The sequence below is a fragment of the Drosophila guanche genome, unplaced genomic scaffold, assembly GCF_900245975.1.
Source record: "Drosophila guanche unplaced genomic scaffold, DGUA_6, whole genome shotgun sequence".
NCBI classification, from domain to species: domain Eukaryota; kingdom Metazoa; phylum Arthropoda; class Insecta; order Diptera; family Drosophilidae; genus Drosophila; species Drosophila guanche.
Genome location: NW_022995747.1, coordinates 3399744 through 3420615, shown reverse-complemented (window position 1 = coordinate 3420615; position 20872 = coordinate 3399744). Strand labels below are relative to the sequence as shown.

Genomic DNA, 20872 nt, shown 5'->3' with positions numbered 1-20872 from the left:
TTTGCCGATGCCCGTGGCATGCCGGCAACTTGGTTGCTGATAACCAAAGAAAAAAGCCGTTGTATTGGCTGCTATCGCTGCTGCGGTCGCTGTCGGTGTTGACGTCGGAGCCGGCCTCTCCGATCGCTGCTGCTGCTGCTGTTGCTGTTGCTGTTTCTTCTTTTTGGCTTTTCTGTGGCAGGGTTCGACCGGCAGTGTTCAGTTAATATTTGGACACACTCCGAGGCGGTTGTGCAGGCGGACAACAGTACATGGTAGTAACGGTACCCAACACCCAGTGCATACAAAGTGATCTTCTGTGTGTGTGAAAGTGTGGCCGCGACGCGAAGCAGGAAACGGGCCGCTAACCAGCAAGTGTCTTCGATCAAAAATAAAAGAAAAGAAAAAAAAAAGAAATAACCAAAAGGCCAGTGACAAAAGGGTGAAACTCGAGAGTAAAAGTTGTGCTGCAGGGAAAAGCCTCACTCAGTCGCGGACAAGTGCTCCCTCCTCCCGCCCATTGGGTTCTCAGAAAGTGCAAAGACTCTGGCAACGAACTCGGGTCCAAGTCTGTGGAAGCCGCGCCGAGCTCCCACCCGTACTAAAGCACCATCGAACCATCGCAGCAGCCAAAAAAGGCTTAAGATTAATTAAGGCCAACACAGTCCACATCGAACTTAGCGTGGGGCATCGTCTCTAGTTTATTGCCTTGTCGGCCATAATTGGATTAATTTGCAGCCTTTAGCCATTGCGTGCGAAAAGTATTCGGAGACCAAAAACAAATAAAAAGGCAACAGCCAAACGCATTTAAAGAAGTCATTAACAAGTCCAACAACGGCCAACGGCCAAGTGGCAACGTGCAACGTCAACGAAATGATCTTAAGGTATGTAAGGTGTCTCGACTTGGCTATTTTTTAATGAGCTTCATTCTCATTTTTTGGTACAAATGTTTCCAGTTAATTTTCTTACATAGAAGCCGCCCAACGCCATGCCGCGTGTGTGGCAAGTGGTCAGAGTCGCGTCGCATAAGTAGTGGCAAAGAATTGTGTCTTACACAGTCGTCGTCGTCGTCGACTGGTTCTTGACATCTTTTCTTTAACCGTTTTTATGTAATTCTTAAGCGTCTAGCGCTTTGTTATGACAACGTTTTGTAAACGAAATTCTACGAAATTCTTCGAAATTCTTTTGTTTTCTTTTTTTGTTTGGTACCCAGTAAATCTTAGCGGACAGTGCGGGGAATGTAGCATTTGTGTAGAAGAAAGCATTTCCGTTTGTCATAAAATAATTAAAAGAAAGAAAAACATTTTGTGTGCGTTTCAGAATAAAATGTTATACCGAAAGCTCCTCGAGGAGGGGGTATCTGTTAGTCGGTTTGTCTCTAATAGTGTTCTCACTTTATGTATTTTGTTCGCTCGGGCGTGCGTGTGTGTGCGTTGGTAACTGGAAAGTTCTGACTCGTTGGCACAGAAAGTTTTTTGTTTGGTATGTGGCATTCTGATGATTTTGGCTGCATGATAAACCGGCATTGCGCCATATTAGAACATTGATTCATCCATTTATATTCAGGTTGAGCCATGAAGCTCTGAGCCATGAGTTGGATGAGTTATCTGCAGAGTCAGGCCCGGCTTTCTGTGTGTCTGTGTGTAAGCTCTGCTTGTCTAACAACTTCCCATGCTAATGGTTTCCTGCCACTTTCTACTAGTGTTTCTTGGCCCCCGGCCACGCGCCATACCCAACCCCCCCTAATGATGTACAAATCAGCACCCAAAAGCAGCGAAATTAATGAGCATACAGGTCACGCTCTTGGCCGTCTCAGCTTCCGCTGCGTTGAGCCGCACCGCTCCGAACTGATCCGCCAAAGTCGCACCTCAGATACGGGCTTAATATGGGGCTCAGCTGGGGTTTTCGGTTTCGGTTTCTATTTAAATATCAATTAAGCTAAAGGTGAAAGATAAGTCTTTAAGCAGGCAAATATACTTAGTAGTAATATTTAAATTGTTTTTTCCTCAGTATCAATGATAGTTGCAAGGCAATCGGGCTGCAGCTTATCCGCTTTTGCAACAAGGTTGGGCACCGCCACCCGCCCTCATTTTAATCAGCCATCCAGACAGTCAGCTAGTCAGCCAGACGATCAGCCAGCGGGGCGTGTCCAGGCTATTTGTCATTACTGGGACCCGTTGCGTTGTTTCTTGTTGACTTGGCCATAATTTGCTGGCATGTTCTACGTCCTAACGGTAGTACCTGGTGGCGGCTCACACCCAACTGGCCAAGAAACAGACTAACGGCTGCAATAAGCATAAAACCCGGCTCGGCCGGGACTTAGCGTCTAGATGCTAATTGACTGTGCTCTGCTGGGTCGCCTCGTTCGTTGATTTGTTTTTCCATATCTAGACTGCAGGCCACCATAAAACCAGAGTTATGACCAAGAACAGTCTTAGACTGGGCTCCACTCGGTTTCTTTTCTTTCATTTTTTGCTCTGGCCAAACGGGGTCATTAACATTGGATGCGAAGTTCAAATCGGGTTGCACAATTGGTCACAATTGTTTGTGTTTGAGTGTGTTTGTGTGTGTGCCCCTGCTCTATGCTGAACTTCATGTCCAACCAGTTGCCAGCTAAAATCGATCAGGCTGCAGGCGGCAGTCAGCGTTTTACTTTCTCCTTAAATGTAGAAGACGAGAAACGGAGCAGCAAACGGGTTGATTTCCTGACTGGCAGCCTGCAATTGTTGGCTGCATCTGCCTCGTGACTTGCCAGAAATCCAGTCCAGCTCGTCGTGCCTCGGTTTGCCTTGCCACGGCAAAATGTTATAAAATGAAGACATAATTGTGGCCATAGAGAGCAAAGCCAGCCAGCCAGCCAGCCAGCCGGGCCAGGCCAGGCCAGGCCAGGCAGGTTGGTAGGCGGGAAGCGTTGATTGCTCTCCTGTTGAATTTGTGTCAAGGCTGCCAGCACCTCAACTTGCAGTCTGCCGATTTGCATGCACATAAATCAGACAATCGGCCCAATCCCGGACTGGGCTGGGCATTGGCTGGTGCCAAATTGGAAAGCGGCAAAGTGGCGATCGCGCGAAGTGCATTCAATCGATGTCGAAGTCAAAGTCGAGATCGGGACTGGGCGATAAAGCGTCGCATTGGGCTGCGTATTAATGAGTGCCAAATCGATCAATGTGGGTGCCTTTGTTATGGCCAAATAACAGCCAAAGGCTACCAGGCTTAGACTGCCGCTGGCTTCGTTACATAAACTGCCTTACAAGGTTCAGCAGACCCAAGCCAAGAGCCCAGACAACGGCAGTCAAAGCCATGACTTGTGGTAGCATATTGCCGTGGTTTTCCTCTTGTTTATGGGCATAATGCCTGCCTGATGTGTTTGCCACAATTACTCGCACAACTCATGCCCAATCCCCAGCCAAATCCCTCGAACATAAGAAATATTGAAACGACTACAGCTCAGCCTCACATTGATGGATAAATGGAGGTACATCTATGGATGTACGAGTATATGTAGGTACCTTTATTTTGCAACTGCTCGATTTCTTAAAGTGAATGTTGGTCAACATTCACTTTTGACTTACAGATCTCTTTCGGCTTCGGATGATGATGCTGCTGCTGCTGTGGCTGTGGCTGATGATGCGCTCTTAATGCGCTACATTAACGTAAATTACTTAAAATCATTTCACTTTCAAAAGCCCCGATTCACGTCATGCCTGCCCACAACAGGCAACCTTTTGAATTTGTTTCCCATTTTCGATATATATTTTTTTAATTAGATTTTTTTTGCATTAGCTAAAGTTGCTTTGATTTCGCGAAACTCGTTGATTGATGTTATAACAAAAGAAAGTCGAACAAGCAGGGATCATGAATGGCATGGTGATGCCCTGATTGAGTGGATGAAAGATGAAGTGATGGAAGTAGAAGAGCGCTCTTTATGAATGGACGCCAGGGGTGGGCCTCTTATTACAATGAACTGATTCAGGTTCAGTGCCGACACATGTTTATGCCACTGAAAAGTGCTTGAGATTCGAGAGATCTTTCATTGGTTTATAGCTGACTCACGGGCCGAGAAAGTGTTACACATAGCTCTGACAAAATGAAACTTTATTGGGGCACACACGAAATACCAATTGTACACCCAGCGCAGGAGCGTGAGAACCGAAAGTGAAAAGTGTGTGTATTCATTTCAAACACTGACTGAGATCAGGGCAGCCCTTGGCGCTTATCAGTGGAACGTCTGCTAATTGAAATGCAAAAGTTGTCGACGCAATTCGCTGCAAATTGGTGCTCCAACTCAACTCGGCACAGCTACAGATACGGCTATGAATCGGATCGTGAGAGTCGAGGTAACCCAAATGCAACCGTCAAAATTATGAGGTAACTAAGGCAAAACTATGCTGCAGGCACTCATGCACTCAGGCACACAGGCAGATGCAGCAGCAGAAGCAAAAGCACTTGGCACATAAACAGAAACAGATGCAACTGCCAGTTACGAGTACCCAAACACATATCTATATTTTACAAAACAAATAAAACTAAATAAAAAGGTATTTAAATAAAGCAAAAGCGCACAAAAATGTATGCTGCATGTTGGCATGCTGCGGCTACGCAACACTCAAATTCAAACAAACGGAACAAAATGCCGAAGCCCCAAAGTAAAGCAAAACCGAACCCGAATAATCACTTGGCTCATTTGTAGGCAGGCCGAGTGGAGTGCTTGCAACATTCGCACTCAAATTGATGATGATGATCAAGACGATGTGCCAATTGCCAGACATCATCAGACATACCCGAGCTATTGAATGCATAAGCCCGGGTAGCCTACTACACAAAATTTGGTAATTGTTGCAGCTATTTTTAGGGGGGGAAATCTGGGACTCGGATCGGCCGGCCCGGTGAAAGGCGTCTGCCTGTGGCTATAACATCACGTGGCGTACTCTTACGAGGTACATACTCATACATAGCCGCCTACATTGGTATTGTCTGAGGATGCTCAGCCGCTCTGTCTCATAGAAGTGCACTTCAAACTCCGCTAAGAAAGTCAAGGCGGTTGACTTTGTTAGAAAAGGCGAAAAAAGGCATTCAAAATAGACATCATAGATGCAAAAGTTGTTTCTCATTTGATTTATGTACAATCAATGGCAGGTCTCTGGGCAGCAGCCAGTTTTGCATTGAGCTGCACTTCATAATGTTCGTAGATTTTGGTCAATAAGTTGGCATTGAATCAACAATATTGCCAGCTATGAGGCAGTGGGGCTGTCTGGCTGTTTACTGGGTCTGGGACCAGCCGTTGCAATTTGTATGCAATTAGCCGAGAGTTTGCCAGGTATAAATCTGCAAGAGGCGGTCGCACAATTAATAAGCTGTTAAAAGCGTAAAATGCCGTCAGATTGCCAGCCTCGGTTATCAGTCAGAGCAAAGATCGGTGGTGTTTTAGCCCACGATAGCGGCCCAGGCACTGGCACAAGTTGGCCAGTTGCACACATAGTTGCGGCTACAGCTGCAGTTTTGGTTACATTCTATTTGAGCCTAGTCCATAAACTGCACGTAAGCCGTGTCCGATGGCTATCTGGATTGCGTGCGTTGGCCGAGTTGGCTGCTTTTTGGTGATATATCAAACCCTTCACATATGCCGAATATCCCAGCCTGTGAGTGGATTTCCTCAGAGCGATTGGATCGTGAGCAGCTTTGTGGGTCAGAGTGGCCCGAATTAAGGCAGCTTTGGCCCGCTTATCTTAGCCCATAACTATGTCCCATCAAATCTGCATTGCCAATTTATGGCCCAGTAAAAAAGAAGGCGACAGTAATGCCACATAAATGTGCGTCATGTTGCAATTGCCGCCGTCTGACACAGTGCCTGCCTGCCTGCCTACCTGCCAGCCTGCCTGCCTGTGTATCAAGTATGCACCATGTGTTCTCTATTGACTTTTATTTAGTTTCAGCTTTTTACACCGCTGCAATCGAAATGCCAAACGGATGTGAAGACATGAGCGCTACCTGTCTGTAACAGACTCACAGATCTGAGAATCAATTAAGCAATTGGCCGGTGCAAAGCGTTCAGTTGAGCAAAAGCTAAGTGCAACAATTATAAATGCCTGCGGCTGGCTGGCATTAGCAATCAGCAACACAAACGAGATTCACTCGGCATGGGTTCCAGTGGTTATAAATAGAGCTGCAGTACTGACTCCATATTTATCTTTGCATATCGAAACTATCTCACACCTGTGGTCTTGCTTGCAACCCAAACTTCGGAATAGTTGCCCAAAAAGTTAGCTTCAATTCAGCATTTTACAATCTTACAATTTTTTATTTTTCTAGGACAAGCATCGCAAAGCCCACATTATATTCTTGACTAATGGGTTTTGTTGGTCAAAGCAATTCGGACTCGTTCGTTCTGGATCTTGAGAACATTTTTAGTGTGTTTTTATTGTCCAACTTTTGCTTCTCAGCGCAGAATTATACTCGTGAAGCTCATTGTGGAGTTTGAATAAAAGAATGAAAACGTTTAGTAAATGACAGAGCGCCTCAACCGAGCTTAAAACATTGAGTTATAGAAAAACAATGAAACAAATATATATATTAAAACATATTATAAATTCGTTTAGCACTAATCTTAATTCCACTCGACTATCAGGCAATGCCAGTCAAAACTCTGAGCGAAATGGTGCGAACGTATAACGGAGACCTTCCCATGAGCGTAGCTAATCCATCAAAAATTTTGAGTTAAATTGAACTCAGCAGGCGTGAATAAATGCATTTAAGTAATCAAAAAGGTATCAAGTTAATCACTATCAATAAAAATGCCATGCAGATAGATTATGAATTTCTCTTTAGTACTTAACGTTTCCAAAGTCATTTCAACACATTTGCATGACATCTAGCAGCAACAGCTAGCTAACACGGAGCCAGCTGAAGCAGCAGCAGCACAATGCCGAGCAGCAGCAGCAGCAGCAGCAGATTTACATACAAAACCTGGCAGACAATGCGAGCGCGATGTGGCAAGCAGCAGCGCCAGGCAGCCGCAGCGCACGAACAAAGAAAGAGGCAAACAAAAAGTCCTATGCACTTGGCACGCCCCTGGGGGTGCCTGGGCAGGGTAGGGGTAGGTGTAGCGGTAGGGGCTCTGTCCCAGGTATTACGGCAAAGATGACATAAGTAGCAGCAGCATCAGAGCAAACTATACGAGTACGATACAATCAGCTGCCATACGAGTACGAGTATGCATTGTCTAACAATGCATCATGCATCGGGCAATTAACGTACGGCTGAGGCAGAAACAAAATATTATTAGTAAATGTCAACATTAAGATGCGCTTCAAAATATGCACAGATCTGGTTAGCGGCTGCAGTACAGGACCTATATACATGTTTAGGTATATCTGGATGGGATTCTCCCAAGTTGGCGACTTTAATTGGGCAACTGCGCCCGTTCTTTGTTCGTGTCTTGTGGCGTTGCGACCACAAAAGGTTGCTACGGAAAGGTGACAGCTTTGGTCACACACACAGATATGTGTGTCATCCAAGTGTTGGCTTCTCTGAGCGAGTGACTTAGATAAGTCGAAGCTGCAAATTTATGTAAAAGTCGTTTGGCCAGCCACCGATCGACGAGCCAAAATTAATTGACTCTTGCGGGCAGGTGTAAAGATATGCCATATACCAAATATATTTACAATATATGCATGTGAGTATGCATAAATTCAGTTTGGGGCTGGTGCTGAGGCTGGAACTGGTGCTGGTGCTGGCCAGAAGGACGTTGCGTGCAGGCCTTTCACAAAAGTTGTCGCCCCAAAGGCGAGCAACAATTAATTGACTTACGCAGTGGCTTGCTGGCCCGCAACTCTGATCTGCATCTCTGACTTCTGCGTCTGTCCAGGCAGTCAATTAAGTCAGCGATCTACAGACCATGCCCCTCCCCCTCCCTCTCCCTCTCCCTCTACCAGTCACCGTCTCTGTCCACCGTCCTGGCCAATTTGTGAGCCGCGCACGCGTGGCAATGTCTGGGCGTGGCAGCAGCATGTCAACCCCAAAGCTCTAGTCTGTGTGGGCGAGTGCGTTTTGTTGGCATTCTAATTGCCCTGTCATGATGGCTAATGAACGAAGTGCCATTTGGTGAGCATTCCACTCATAACGCAAAATACTTATACGAGTATGTTGCACGCTCCGCGCAGTTTGTGGTCCATAACATTTTTGATTTGTGTGAAATATTTAAAGGGCAACCTTGAACCAAATTCATGTCTGTGCGAAAAACAAAATGAAATGAAATGAAATGAAAGTGGTTCGCCGGTCACGAGTTTTAATAAGCATTTAATCCAGTTATCGCCCAAAAAGTATGGAGTTGCAAATCATGAAAGCTGTACCTGAATTATATGACTGTGTGCAAATCTTCTGTTTCAGTTTCTGCTTTTGGGATTATCTACTTGGCACTTGGCCAATACAAATTACTGTCGGATAACAATGCAGTCTCTTGTCTCCACTCTGCAGGCTGCATTTGTCCTTATAATCCAATCTGTAATTCAAAACCAAATAGTATTTCATAATGCGATAAATTTCGATTACTTACTCTGATTGCGCTGGCAATTCTGATTCCGCAGTGTGCATGGATTGGGGAAGGTGCAGACGTCGGTTATGCCACGACGTGTCCAAGTTGCACAAACAGGACTGAATAGCCTGGTACACACTCTCGGGCATTGTCCCTCAGCCAGAGACAGGCAGCTAAATGCAATCAGAACAATGATGCAAAGAGATCTCATCATGTTGAAACAACTTTAGTGAATGATCTTTAATTCTGGATACGGCTATTTATGGGGCAGAGCCCGGCAGATGTTTTGCAAAACTTTTGTGCAAGTACTGCTTTATTCCCGTACAGTAAGATTCCTTTAAGACATATAAAAAATTCACTACAGAAAAGTAGTGTAGTAGTCAATTGTTCTGATACTGTGAATAATATGCAAGTTTATTGAATTATTACATTGCTTGGGCAACAGAAATTACAACAATTTTATTGAAGCAGGGATCTGCAGTTTCTCGTTTGGTTAGGGCAGGCGACATTTGCCCTTAGAACCCAAGCTGCAAGGACACAATTAGTTTTTCATAGTTTGATAAATGTCGTTGACTTACCCCTATTGCGCTTGCAAATCTGATTCCTCATTGTGCATTCATTGGGGAATGTGCAGACATCTGTTATGCCACGACGTGTCCAGCTGGCACATACAGGACTAAAGATCCTGGTACAGACTCTCGGGCACTGTGCCTCAGCCAGAGCCAGGCAGCTAAGGGCAATCAGAAGAACGATGCAAAGAGATCTCATGATGTTGTAAAAATTCAAGTGAATGCTTGTTAATTCGGGTGAAGGCTTTTTATAGAGCAGAGGCCTGCAGATGTTCTGAGCTAAACATTTGTGCAAATACTTCAGTATTTCGCTACAATAAGATTCATTGAAGTATACAAGTTCTCTGATTTACTGCATTGGGTTACCCTTTCAGTCCCCCTTCAATCTGTAATGGAATACAGTGCCCATATTGTGGCACGTCCGACAAGGTATCACATTTTATGTGGTCTTTTCAAAAGAAAGCCTTAACTGTGCCAAATGAAAAGTGAAAGGACTTAAGTGCGTTATTGTTTCTGCTCTGGCTTATATAAGCGAACCTGCTGCCCAGGGAGCTTTGCCCTTCGGTGGGTCTTTCAATGAAAAGCAAAGTACTTTCACTATTTAGTGTATTTACCGAGTGTCGGCAGCATCATGAGGTACAACATTAATTTACCATACAAATATTTACTAAGCATCATTAAAACTTACTCAAATATTTTTTAGTTTTTGCTCTCTTACAAAGTTTGGGAAGCATAAGTACAACTCTAAATAAAGAGAGAATTATGCGAAAAAAACTTTTGTTAAAATATCAGAGAATTCATATCAAACGATTACTGAAAGAAGTTAGCGATTTTGGTAAACGAAAAAACACCAAAAATGCCCAAGAAAACAAGAAAATAATTATATTCATTTGTTAATTGATGTAATTGATAATTGTCAGCCAGGTGTTTAGCAAAGTATTAAAAATTCAGTTATTTAAAGTTCGCGTACTTAAATAATTGAGAAATTAGTCTTTAAACTCCAATTACATACTTCAACTAATTTTAATTGTTTTTAATTACCTGTAAGGGTATTTGTGGCACTCTATGCTTTGATTTATATCAGCAAAAAGAGGGGGAACACTGTATAGGTTGTAAATTAAAGCAACATACTTTCACTGCTAGCCACAAATAACAATAGCAATCAATAGCAATAATTATCAAAAGGCGTTAACAATAGCCCGAAAATGTGTTTTTGTTGCTGCGTTTTTTGGTTGCTGAACAAAACCTGGTCAGGCGACAAAAGCCAACAAGGCATTAACACGAGCCCCGAAGTCATAAATCCGAGTGCATTAAATCGAAATATAAAAGCAAGGCTGCCAGATGTCAGATGTCAGGTTCTCCTACCATGCCCTGCCTCCACCGAAACGCCCAAAACAATGCCCAGTCGAAAAGCAATGACCATTTGGACTTACCAATACCAATACCTTTAGCTATGGCCACAGACAAGCCAACACCAAAATGCAAATAGCCCGTTGGCAGCAGCGGCAGCTGCCATATGTGTCGTTTCGCCGAACTGTGGCTGTTGGCTGATTAATGCTCTTGGCCACGGGCGTGTTTCTATTTGTCAAAGAGGCGTGCCGCCTCCACTGCATATATGCACTTGGGTATAACGTATTAATTTGCCTCTCTGCCACTCGTCTACTTTCAGAATACTTCTGCTCTCCCTTGTGGCAGCCGGCGGGCAGGCGCAGTATCATCAGTTTGGCGAGCAGCTCCAGACGGCCCATGGATCGGAGTGCGCCCTGTTGCTGGCCGGACCTGGTCGCTCCTCCGTCTACGACTACAATGTGAATCTATTCCGCGGCACTCTGTAAGTACAAATAGAGACTGTGTGCTGTCGCTTTTGCAGAAAAAAGTGGCTCGGCAGCATTCTGGGTTATGTTTGAGACTCAAATATTTGAACGTTGACACCGAAACGGCGCAAATGGCTGACTGACAGCCATAAATCTTGGCTCTGTCTCTGGCTGTGCCTGTGTCAGTTTCTTTTGCCGATGCTGCTTGTTTGAGCAGTGGCAACATGGGGCTGCTACCTGTCGATGCTCTACACCTACGACAACATGGCCCAACACAGGCTTTGAGCTAATCATTAGCAACAGCCGCAACAGCAGCAGCAGCAGCAGCAGTAAAAACATATGGGAGAGGCGAGTCGAGTGACGTTGCTGAAGTTGCAGTTGCAAGGAAGCGGCGTGATTGCTGTGCCTTGGGAGGTACTATGGTGAGTGCGCCTGCTGAGAGATGTGATGGCATCTGCTGCAGACAGTCGACGTCTACATTCAGGCGCACAGGGAAATCAAAAGAATTTTCTTGGAACCCATTTGGGTTTTATTAAACAAACAATTTCTTCCTCAAATCTATTTCTTCTTGTTTCATGTAAGGATGCTGGGTTGTCTTTGTTGCGTGATGATCTCTCTTCCTTGGACTTAAATGCCAGGGTTGCACATTTATCGGTGCCTCTGTGCTCTCCATTTGCAGGTCTCTTGTAAACGAATCTTGAAGAACTCGTCTTAGGTTTTTATCCACTGGAAATTTGACTTCTGCCTTGTGACGTTTCTGGACCATTGTACGGTGGGGCTTTGTTGAATTTTTATGTGTTCCTTGCTTGCGACGTTTCTTCACTTTTCGGGCAGGCACTTGTGGGGTTGGTTTCCATATTTCGTCCATTATCCGATTACAATCCCTTGTCGGCCACTGGCAGGGCTCGTTGCTCTGCAGGCGCCACCCTGCAAATGAGAGAAGTTTTGTCCTGAAACACGGACTAAATATCACATTGCACAACTCACCATTGGGCGATGCTAAAGCAAATTCGTCAAAGAAGCAAATGTTGAGGAAGGTGCAAACGGTGCGTGTGCCTGCATGAGGCTTAAAGCCGCAGACCGGAGTCTCCTCCAAGGTGCAGTTAGTAAGTGGTCCGGGATCGGAGCTCTTTATCTTGGCCTGGCTGAGGCCAAATACCACAAACAAGATCAGGACTGCTGGCAATCTCATTCTGGTGGATCACAGCACACTATAGGTCTAACCGATGGTTGGATTGGTTTTATATAGTGAAAGAGCTGCCCCTAAGAGGTGTCAAAACAGACCCAGGCCAAAACACTTGCTCAGAATTGGTTCTTAGGTGTAACAAGCACAATGAAGCATGGCAGCAGATGGTTTTGGCCTCGAACAGGCCTCGAGCGACGACATCGACGACAGCGACGACAGCGCAGACATGTGATGCAGACAGACGCATCATGAAGTCACATGACAGACCAAAGCGACTTATTAGTAAAGGAAAAAAAGAAACAGAAATAGCAAAACAGCAAACCAGCATCCAAACAAATGGCATTGCAACACTTGCAGATGTTAAAGGAAAAACGGAATAAAGTAAAGACGGAAAACGGAAAAACTGTAAAATAAACCCACCTGTGCTGCCGTGGGGCCGAAACCACCATTCAGATGGCAGACTTTTGTCTTGAAATGATTTCGAAAAGTGACTTTGAAACACTGCCAAGACACAATGCCTCCCGACGTGAACTTCAGCCAGCACTTATGGCACTGGCCTGGCACTTGGGGGCCAGCACAGATATCTATATTTTAAATGTCACACGATCCAGATCGAGATTGAAACTGAAACGCTGAAAACTGTTCGATGCTCTGATCGAATACGAATATCTGTGTGTGTGTGGGGGTCATCTGGAATTGGAGCTAATTTGGGGTCGCCGGGCATCAAAACGTGAGTCTGCAAGATCGTTAAAGCTGACTTTGGCTTGGCGTGGATGTTGAACCTGGCTGCGTTGCGGTCAGCTGGGGGAAAAATGCAGCCAACAATTGGCAGCGGCAACCTACTTAAACTTAAATACAGGTTTTGGCATGGCCACTTTCATTGCGGCCTCTGCAAAAAGAAAAAGATAAACTTTTTGTCTACCCCAAGTCTGTATCTGTATCTGTCTCTGTCTCTGTATCTGTATCTGAGTCTGAAACTGCAACAGCAACAGCATCTCTGTCTGCATGTCCGTCTCCCCTCTACATCTGCGTAAGCGAAGTAGCCCCTTAGAGACACACGATGGTCGCTCTCCATGGTTATGCCATGGGGCGGCCTCCGAAATGTTGAGAAAAGGTGAAACAGACCCGCTCTCGCATAGATAAATGATATTTGAATATTTTGCCAGCGCGTTTACGACACGCTTTTGCAATTATTCACAATATTACGCATACGCCGCAGCAGTCCATGCAACTCAATACGGTTTCGCTTCGATCAGGAAGTGTGTTTGGTCGCGCACCTGCGAGCGCATATTGAATTCACGATCCCCGGGCCCAATATTCGTAACATTAGTTTTTACTTTGCAGCCAAACACACAATCAGGATAACAAGTACGAGCACAGGTACAGGTCCGAGCCGCACAGAGACTGAGCGGGACTGTGGCAGTGCGTGCCGCATGCAATCAACTTTCTAGTTGGCCCAAAACTCTCCGGCTATGCGCACATTGAACTTACCACGCGCACTAAATTTTGTGGCTAACTTTTTGCTTTTGCACAAAAATTAACTGGCAGATCAGTTAAGTGCCAGACATTGCCATTTTCGATTTCAATTTGACAAATTTGCCTAAGAGAAAAATGCGTGGCAACCTGGCGACTTGCCATGGCGAAGATGAAATGCACTGACAACAGAAATAGCCATGCTAATTCACTGTACAACTTTTGAAAATATATCTGAAGATATGGGGTACTCGTAGCACTACAAAAATAAAATATAAAATCACAAAAAGGATTTCAAATAATTTGAATACCAAAACCAAGTCTTATTGTATACTAAATCGTACAATAATTATCGACAGTATATCAATACTTGTATCCTTTTTGGATACCTGATGCTGTGGTGGGTTTGGTATGCTCCATTAACGGATACGTAGGCATTTAATGGCTGCAAGTTCGTGAAAAATGTTGCTTTTAGCTGAAATGGTTTTGCATTGCGTGTATTGGCCATGTGTCTATGTCGCTGCTATTTGTTGGACATTTTTCTCTGTTCGTTTTGCTGTTGCTGTTGCTGCTGCTTCTACTGTTGTTGCTGTAATTACTTAATACTTACGCATTGTTAACACGCATCGTCGTCGCCTGACACGCGTTTTACATGTCGCACCATTCGAGGAAGTGGCTGCCCCCCATTTAAGGGGAGGATTTTCTCGGGCAGCTGCCCAACATAAGAAATTTGCGTGTTTTTGGCATTTAATTAACAAACCGGCTGGCAAACATATAGACAGAGAAAAATATGCAATGTTAAAGTTAAGTTTGTCACTGTAACAGTTACAGTTACAGTCACAGTTGGAGCCACAGTTGTCCGTGGTTTGTTTAGGCCACAGCCTCCGCGAGATGGAGATGTCGAGGCAGCCCGTTTCCTGTTGCGGGGTAAAACCGCCACGAGCCGGTCGACTCTAGTCATATTCAGCTCCGATGGTCAGGCTGATGGCTCCAGGCTGGACAAAGGTCTGGTGGTACCATTTGTTAGTGTCCAAGACAACTGGAAGTGTATTGAATTAGCTATCTTTATTCCATATAATCCAATTTGTACCCACTAATGTCACCCTGCCGCACCACCACGTCGAAGCTGCGACATTGGAAATAACACTCGGGTGGGGGCACCAGCAGCCAGCGCTTGCTCCCTGCCAGCTGCGCCTGCCACGACGGGAGTCTCACGTTGTCAATCTGTATGGGAAGATATTGAATCAATCAGTAAGTCCCCAACTGCTCACCCCTGCCGCCTACGCACATGCATTTGTGCTCCCAGTCCGGATGTGCCAATGAAGAACCAATCAACTGCATTATTCTCCGAGCTTTCAGGCAGGAAATAGGGTCTGCCGTAGTGCCTGCGAAACTCCTCGGCCGTTTCCGCATGGCAATTGCTCCAGCCAAAGTACCACGGCTGCTCTCCCTCCTTCAGTGCCACTCGCTCCTCTGGCATATCCAACGCCTCATAGATGTCCTCGAATCCCGTCTTGTAGGGCAAAAACTGGCACTCCCTTATGCGTTGCTTTCGCATCGCTTTGCCATAGACATCACGAAAGTACCAGTAATCGAAGAGCTATTCCAAATCGATTACTTTAGATGTTGAAATGTTCCATTGATTGTTCTACACACCGATATTGCTGTCCAATTTTGTGTGGCATCGCTGACAATAACAGGCGCTCCACTGTATGCATATTTTCTTTCAAATTCCACTGGACTAATGTCTTGGAGACGTGGCACATTTTGGATGTTTACACAGAACTCACAGCTCTCGGGTGGTCGCAGAGCATAACGCAAGGGACGCGGCAAGGAGAGGGCACAGTCCTAGGCGGAAAAGGGAGAAGCAATAAATACAAATTGGGATCGCCGAAGTCCCTTCGCTCACCTTTCCCTGTAGCTCCTCCTGATAGTATTTCAAACTGACCAGCAGCACAATGATCACCAAAGAGCCTTTAAGATATTTGGTCAACTTTGGACTAAAGTACGACGTTTGTCCCGAGCTCCGCAACAAGTCCTGAATATGTTCAGCCGTATAGTCTGGCTTATGGCTTTTCAGTATTTGATTGAGCCTGCTCTGTGCCTGCTTTAGATCCATGCCGATGATGTTGCCTCGACCAAATCACGTTCCGCACTGTGGCCAGGAATCGAGAGCTGTTCGACTCATAGCCACTTGATGCATTCGCCTGGCAATAATTTGATTATCTGCCACTGCGCAGGCCTCTTGGCGGAAGGGTGTGTGTGTGTGGGCTTGTGGTAGCATGTGATAAGGGGCAAATTGTCTGTTATTGCCAATTGAAACACTTTCACATCAATCTATTCATTGTGGGTCTTTGCAGGAATCCCTACAACAATGGACCCGGCACTTGCATCACCTACGATGCCATCAATGCGGCCTACTTGGATGCACGGAAGCGTATACGTAAGTGGGACTCTCTTTATTAAACGAATAATATAATGTCTCGTGTGTGTGTTGCAGATGTGGCACAACCCAAGTCGGACTGGAAGCCGGAGGAGCTGGCCACCGTGGGCGAGCTGCTGCTCGACATTTCCATACAGTTGGCTCGCACGTAAGTAATCCACGGTAAACGCATTTGAAAGTTGCCCTGACACGCCCACCATCCAGCTCCCTCGGCACTAATAACCGTTGCCAAATAACGCATGACAAGGCAGTTAAGTCGTGCAACACGGTTAAGACCGCCTGCAGTCATCGAATATGTATGAGATTTCGGCCTGTCTTGTCTTGTCTTGTCTTGTGTTTTCTTGTGTTTGCCAGCCTTCAAGGTTCTGTGCTCCGCCGAAATCGGAACATAAAAGCATCTGCGGGATATGTATATGGAGTTTTTTTGAAAGTCTGGCACATGCAAATGCTAATTGCAATGCCGAAATATGTGCTCCGCGTGCTCTGACTGATGGCCAGTCACTGGTGCACAGGCACTCGAGTTGCACACGAGGCCTTCTTCCATGCCGCAACCGCATTTTTGCCATACAAAAATATTTGCAGCTATTTGTTGAGCTTGCAGCAGATGAAAACAAACGCGGATTATGCAATGAACCGCTGTGCCAGACACTGAGCCACAGTGAGAGTGCGCGTGACTATCTTCCCCGATACTCCGATCCAAACCCCCCTGCACCCACCAACACCCAAAGCACCCAGAAGCCGCGGAAGATGCCACACAGCATTTCCAGTTTTATTTCTCCTTTTTATACCCAGTAATCGTGGGACAAAGGGGGTATATTGCATAGACACATCACAGGTAGCTTTGTTCTACGGTAAAGACTTTGACTCACGGAGAACTTTTGCCTGAAAGTATCACTAGAAAAACAAAAATCATTCGGAAAAGGTCCATCCACCAAGGTATCTGACACTTCGATCCTGAAGCCTTTCTTTCTGCGCTCAGGGGTTGGCTAACGATTGGCTATTGCATTGGAGTGGTACGGAGTGGTGAGGAGTGCTGCGGAGTGGTATCTGGGTAAGCGGGTTGCCAAGTCAGTTGGCCAGAGCATGTGCTCAAATGTTGGTCCCCTCTGCCCACAGTGCAATGTGTTTGACTTTCACTCATCGCGTCTAAGGCTCGCCTCGGGTCGCCTTCGCCTGCCGCATCTTCAACTCCAACTCCAGCTCCAGCTGATGCTCAAGCTGATGCAGCTGCGACTGGTTCAATTGCCGTTGTATAATCTTTTGATTATGGCTAATAACATGTTGTAAACGGCAAAAGGCGGCTCTGGCTGTTGGCTGTTGCCTGTTTTTTGTATGGGCTATTCTATAAAAACAAAGAGTCGGCTGTAAACAGGATGTCATGCAAATGAGGAGATGTAATGTAATGTAAATCATTGATGGAAGATTGATTTGTTGCCGTAACGGAGTGAATCACGCTTCAAGATCTTTTGTCTTGTGTTTTTTTCGCGGCTTTCACGACCCTAAAGTACCATTGTACCACATCTAAATTGCAGACTCGCTTAAAGACTCAATTGGCTGTGAAGTTTAACGGCTTTCCACTTCCCATCTCACTATCACATCAGACACAATAGGTGCCCAGAAACAATTTCCCTTTGGCTTTTCTCGCTGTCTCATGCACTTGAGGAAGAGCGGTCTATGGCGTCTGAGGCGGTCCCTTTGGATATTTATGTGTCTATGTGCCGGCACTGTGGATTTCTCCCCTTTTTCTGGAGCTTTTAATTGCCTATAAATACGAGTTTGTCAGCCTAAGAGACTATCGAGCCAAAATTGAAAAAAGGCCGAGACCAATTGAAAGTAAACAAACAAAAAAATTTGCCACTGTCAACGTCAGACATCAACATCAATATCTGTCAGTGTTGGCCAGGCCAAAAGCGCGTTAATTACACGCCGTTTGCTAACTGGGCTAATACGTTAATTTTGCAATTTTCCAATAAACATTTCGCGTAGCGCAGAGAATCGGACAGGCAGTCACAGTCAGACAGAGAGACACAGGAAAGAGCCAAGTTTAGCGATATCCGCAGTTGCGCGATGAACGTGAACCGCATTTAGATGCAATTAATCTCACACAGACTGGCAACTCAATTCGGTTTTCCTTTTATGTTCCAGCTATGGACTGTCCTACGAGGAGATTGAAAAGGGTCTGCCCACGATTGACACTTCAAAGACGATGATACGGGAGGTGTGTCCGCCCTTCTTTGCGGGCGTCGAGTGCCGGCCGGGAAAGTACCGCCGCTTCGATGGGCTGTGTAACAACATTGAGCATCCTACTTGGGGTGCGGCGAATGCTCCCTTCCAGCGACTGATTGGCCCGCTCTATGCGGATGGCATCAACGCCCCACGGATATCGGTTACTGGCCGGGACCTGCCCTTCTCGCGTGTCGTCTCACGCACCATGCATCCCGACGATGGCTATCATGATCACGCGGGCACCGTAATGGTTATTGCCTGGGGTCAGTTCATGGATCACGACTTCACGCTCACGGGTACTCCGCTGGGTAGGTCTCGATTTACCAAAAGCAGCTGCGGTGTAAATTCAATCTTGAATCCCCCCACAGATCCCATCAACCGCAACGATCCGGAGGAGTGCTGCAAGCGCCCGCTGCATCTGAAGCATCCCTACTGCAACGAGATCCGCGTGCCAGATGATGATTACTTTTATCGCCTTTTTAATGTCAAGTGCATCGATTTCGTGCGCGGCTTCCCATCGCCACGACCCGGCTGCCGACTGGGTAAGTGTCAATCGACCTTTTCCAATGGGAGCCCAGCTAACACTCCTAAACTCTGTTTAGGATCCCGCCAACAGTTCAACACTCTTACCGGCGTCATCGATGCCAATACTGTGTACGGAGTGAAGGAAGCATTTGCCCGGAAACTTCGCACTGGCTATGGGGGTTTGATGCGCATGAATCCAGTGTTCCAGGAGTACGGCCTGAAGGATCTGCTGCCCCTCAAGCTGGACATACCCGATGAGGGCTGCACGCGACCCAACAAGAGCATGTACTGCTTCGAGGGCGGCGAGATTCGTGTGAATGAACAGCTGGTCCTCACCTGCATGCACACGCTGATGGCACGAGAGCACAATCGCGTGGCCACTGGGCTGGCGCAGCTCAACAAGCACTGGGACGACGAGACCCTCTTCCAGGAGGCACGGCGCATCAACATTGCCATTGTGCAGCACGTAACATACAACGAGTTCCTGCCCATTCTCTTGGGCAAGGAGGTAATGGAGAAGTTCGGCCTGGTGCTGCAGAAGGACGGCTACTGGGATGGCTATGATTCGGCTGTAAACCCGGGCATCATTGACTCCTTTGCCGGTGCCGCCTTCCGCTTTGGACACTCGCTGCTGCCCACCGCCGTGGAGCGCTGGTCGAAGGCCCACAAGTTCATTGCCTCGAAACGTTTGTCGGACTTGATTCGGCGCCCCTACGATCTGTACCGGGCTGGTGTTCTGGATGAGTACTTCATGGGTTTGATGAACCAGGTGGCCCAGGCCATGGACGACTCCATCACCCAGGAGGTGACCAATCATCTGTTCAAGAAGGAGGGCGCCCGCTTCGGCATGGATCTGGTCTCGTTCAACATGCAGCGCGGTCGCGAGTTCGGAATTCCCGGCTACATGGAGTTCCGCAAGTTCTGTGGTCTGCCCACCTCCAACACCTGGGACGAGATGTACGGCTCCATGCCCAATGAGACAGTCCTGCGTTATGGCAGCATCTTTGAGTAGGTTTTTTCGATGATTCAACATAGATTTTTACTTACACTTTACTTGACTTGCAGTCACCCGTCTGACATTGATCTGTGGTCTGGCGGCGTTTCGGAGAAGTCGCTGCCTGGCTCTATGCTGGGACCGACCTTTGCCTGTGTCATTGCCACCCAAATGAGTTATCTGCGTCGTGGCGATCGTTTCTGGTACGAGCTGCCCAATCAGCCCTCATCCTTCACACCCGAACAGCTGCAGGAGATACGCAAGGCAAAGCTCTCCCGCTTGATTTGCGACAACACCGACTTGATAGACACAGTGCAAATCTATCCCATGGTACTGCCGGATCACGAAATGTAAGTTCAGCTGTTACACCTGCATTTAGAAAATATCTTAGTATATTTTGTAATATTTTTAGTAACCCTCGAGTTCCCTGCAAGAGTGGCATTATACCCTCGATTGATCTTACCAAATGGGCAGACTTTGGCAATCATGGCGTGGATCCCTCACTCTATGTAAGTTATTGAAATTGATCCAAAATGAAAGTTTTGCTTATCTATTTTATATTTCAGAACTACATTAATGAAATACCCGATACGCTACTCAACTTTAGGAAGTAAATGCCATTTCTGTGTTTGTTTAACAATCTTGATTCATTTTATTGGCCTCCACACACACTGTCCTTTCTCCGCCTCTGCAGTTCTGCATTTTCATTCTTTCCTACTGCTGCTTAGTCTCTTTACTAGTCTATGCTCACCATTCGCCTCTCCATTCAGCATTTCTATAGCCAGTCAGTAGTTTGACACTGCCATTTTCTTCAGTTCAGAGCTCTTTCCAGCATATCCGTGCATACTCGTAAAATCCATACATTTGTTGTATATATTATTATTAAATAGCAGAAATAGAGCGATTAAGTTAAATGATATTGAAGACCGGAAAACCGAACAAGAAACCTTTAATAATTATAAAATTTATTTTGATGTAAGTTTTTGTATATGCAACTATTTTTTAAATAAAATTAAAAAAAAAAAAAAAACAAATTAACTTTTTTTGACTTGAAAGGTAAGGCTGGAGAGACATTCTTCTGGCATGGAGCACTGTAGCTGTAATTTTGTTAATGCTGGACGTCATTGCTTGCG

General features: G+C 46.0%; 3 protein-coding genes across 4 annotated transcripts; 1 reads left to right on the top strand and 2 right to left on the bottom strand.

Annotated features, from left to right (window-relative positions):
• Positions 1-17: 17 nt before the first annotated feature.
• On the top strand, positions 18-20720 carry LOC117583301 (peroxidase). Its single transcript, XM_034271542.1, has 10 exons — positions 18-863; positions 10748-10909; positions 15912-15994; positions 16052-16142; positions 18140-18528; positions 18589-18762; positions 18823-19753; positions 19811-20089; positions 20152-20248; positions 20306-20720. The coding sequence occupies exons 1-10, from the start codon at positions 853-855 to the stop codon at positions 20351-20353; spliced, it is 2265 nt and encodes a 754-aa protein (XP_034127433.1). The 5' UTR covers positions 18-852; the 3' UTR covers positions 20354-20720.
• On the bottom strand, positions 8233-9285 carry LOC117583303 (turripeptide Gsg9.2). 2 transcript variants are annotated; one of them, XM_034271546.1, is made up of 3 exons: positions 9173-9285; positions 8531-8615; positions 8233-8476 (listed from the first exon to the last, which is right to left on the bottom strand). In XM_034271546.1, exons 1-3 carry the CDS (start codon positions 9275-9277, stop codon positions 8409-8411), a joined length of 258 nt encoding a protein of 85 aa, XP_034127437.1. In that variant the 5' UTR covers positions 9278-9285; the 3' UTR covers positions 8233-8408. The 2 variants fall into 2 exon arrangements, with proteins under 2 accessions (XP_034127437.1, XP_034127436.1); XM_034271545.1 differs by lacking the exons at positions 8233-8476; positions 8531-8615 and adding an exon at positions 8900-9036 and having other exon boundaries at positions 9088-9285.
• On the bottom strand, positions 14290-15694 carry LOC117583302. The gene is made up of 5 exons (XM_034271543.1): positions 15461-15694; positions 15208-15399; positions 14840-15151; positions 14646-14775; positions 14290-14590 (listed from the first exon to the last, which is right to left on the bottom strand). Exons 1-5 carry the CDS (start codon positions 15668-15670, stop codon positions 14505-14507), a joined length of 930 nt encoding a protein of 309 aa, XP_034127434.1. The 5' UTR covers positions 15671-15694; the 3' UTR covers positions 14290-14504.
• Positions 20721-20872: the final 152 nt, after the last annotated feature.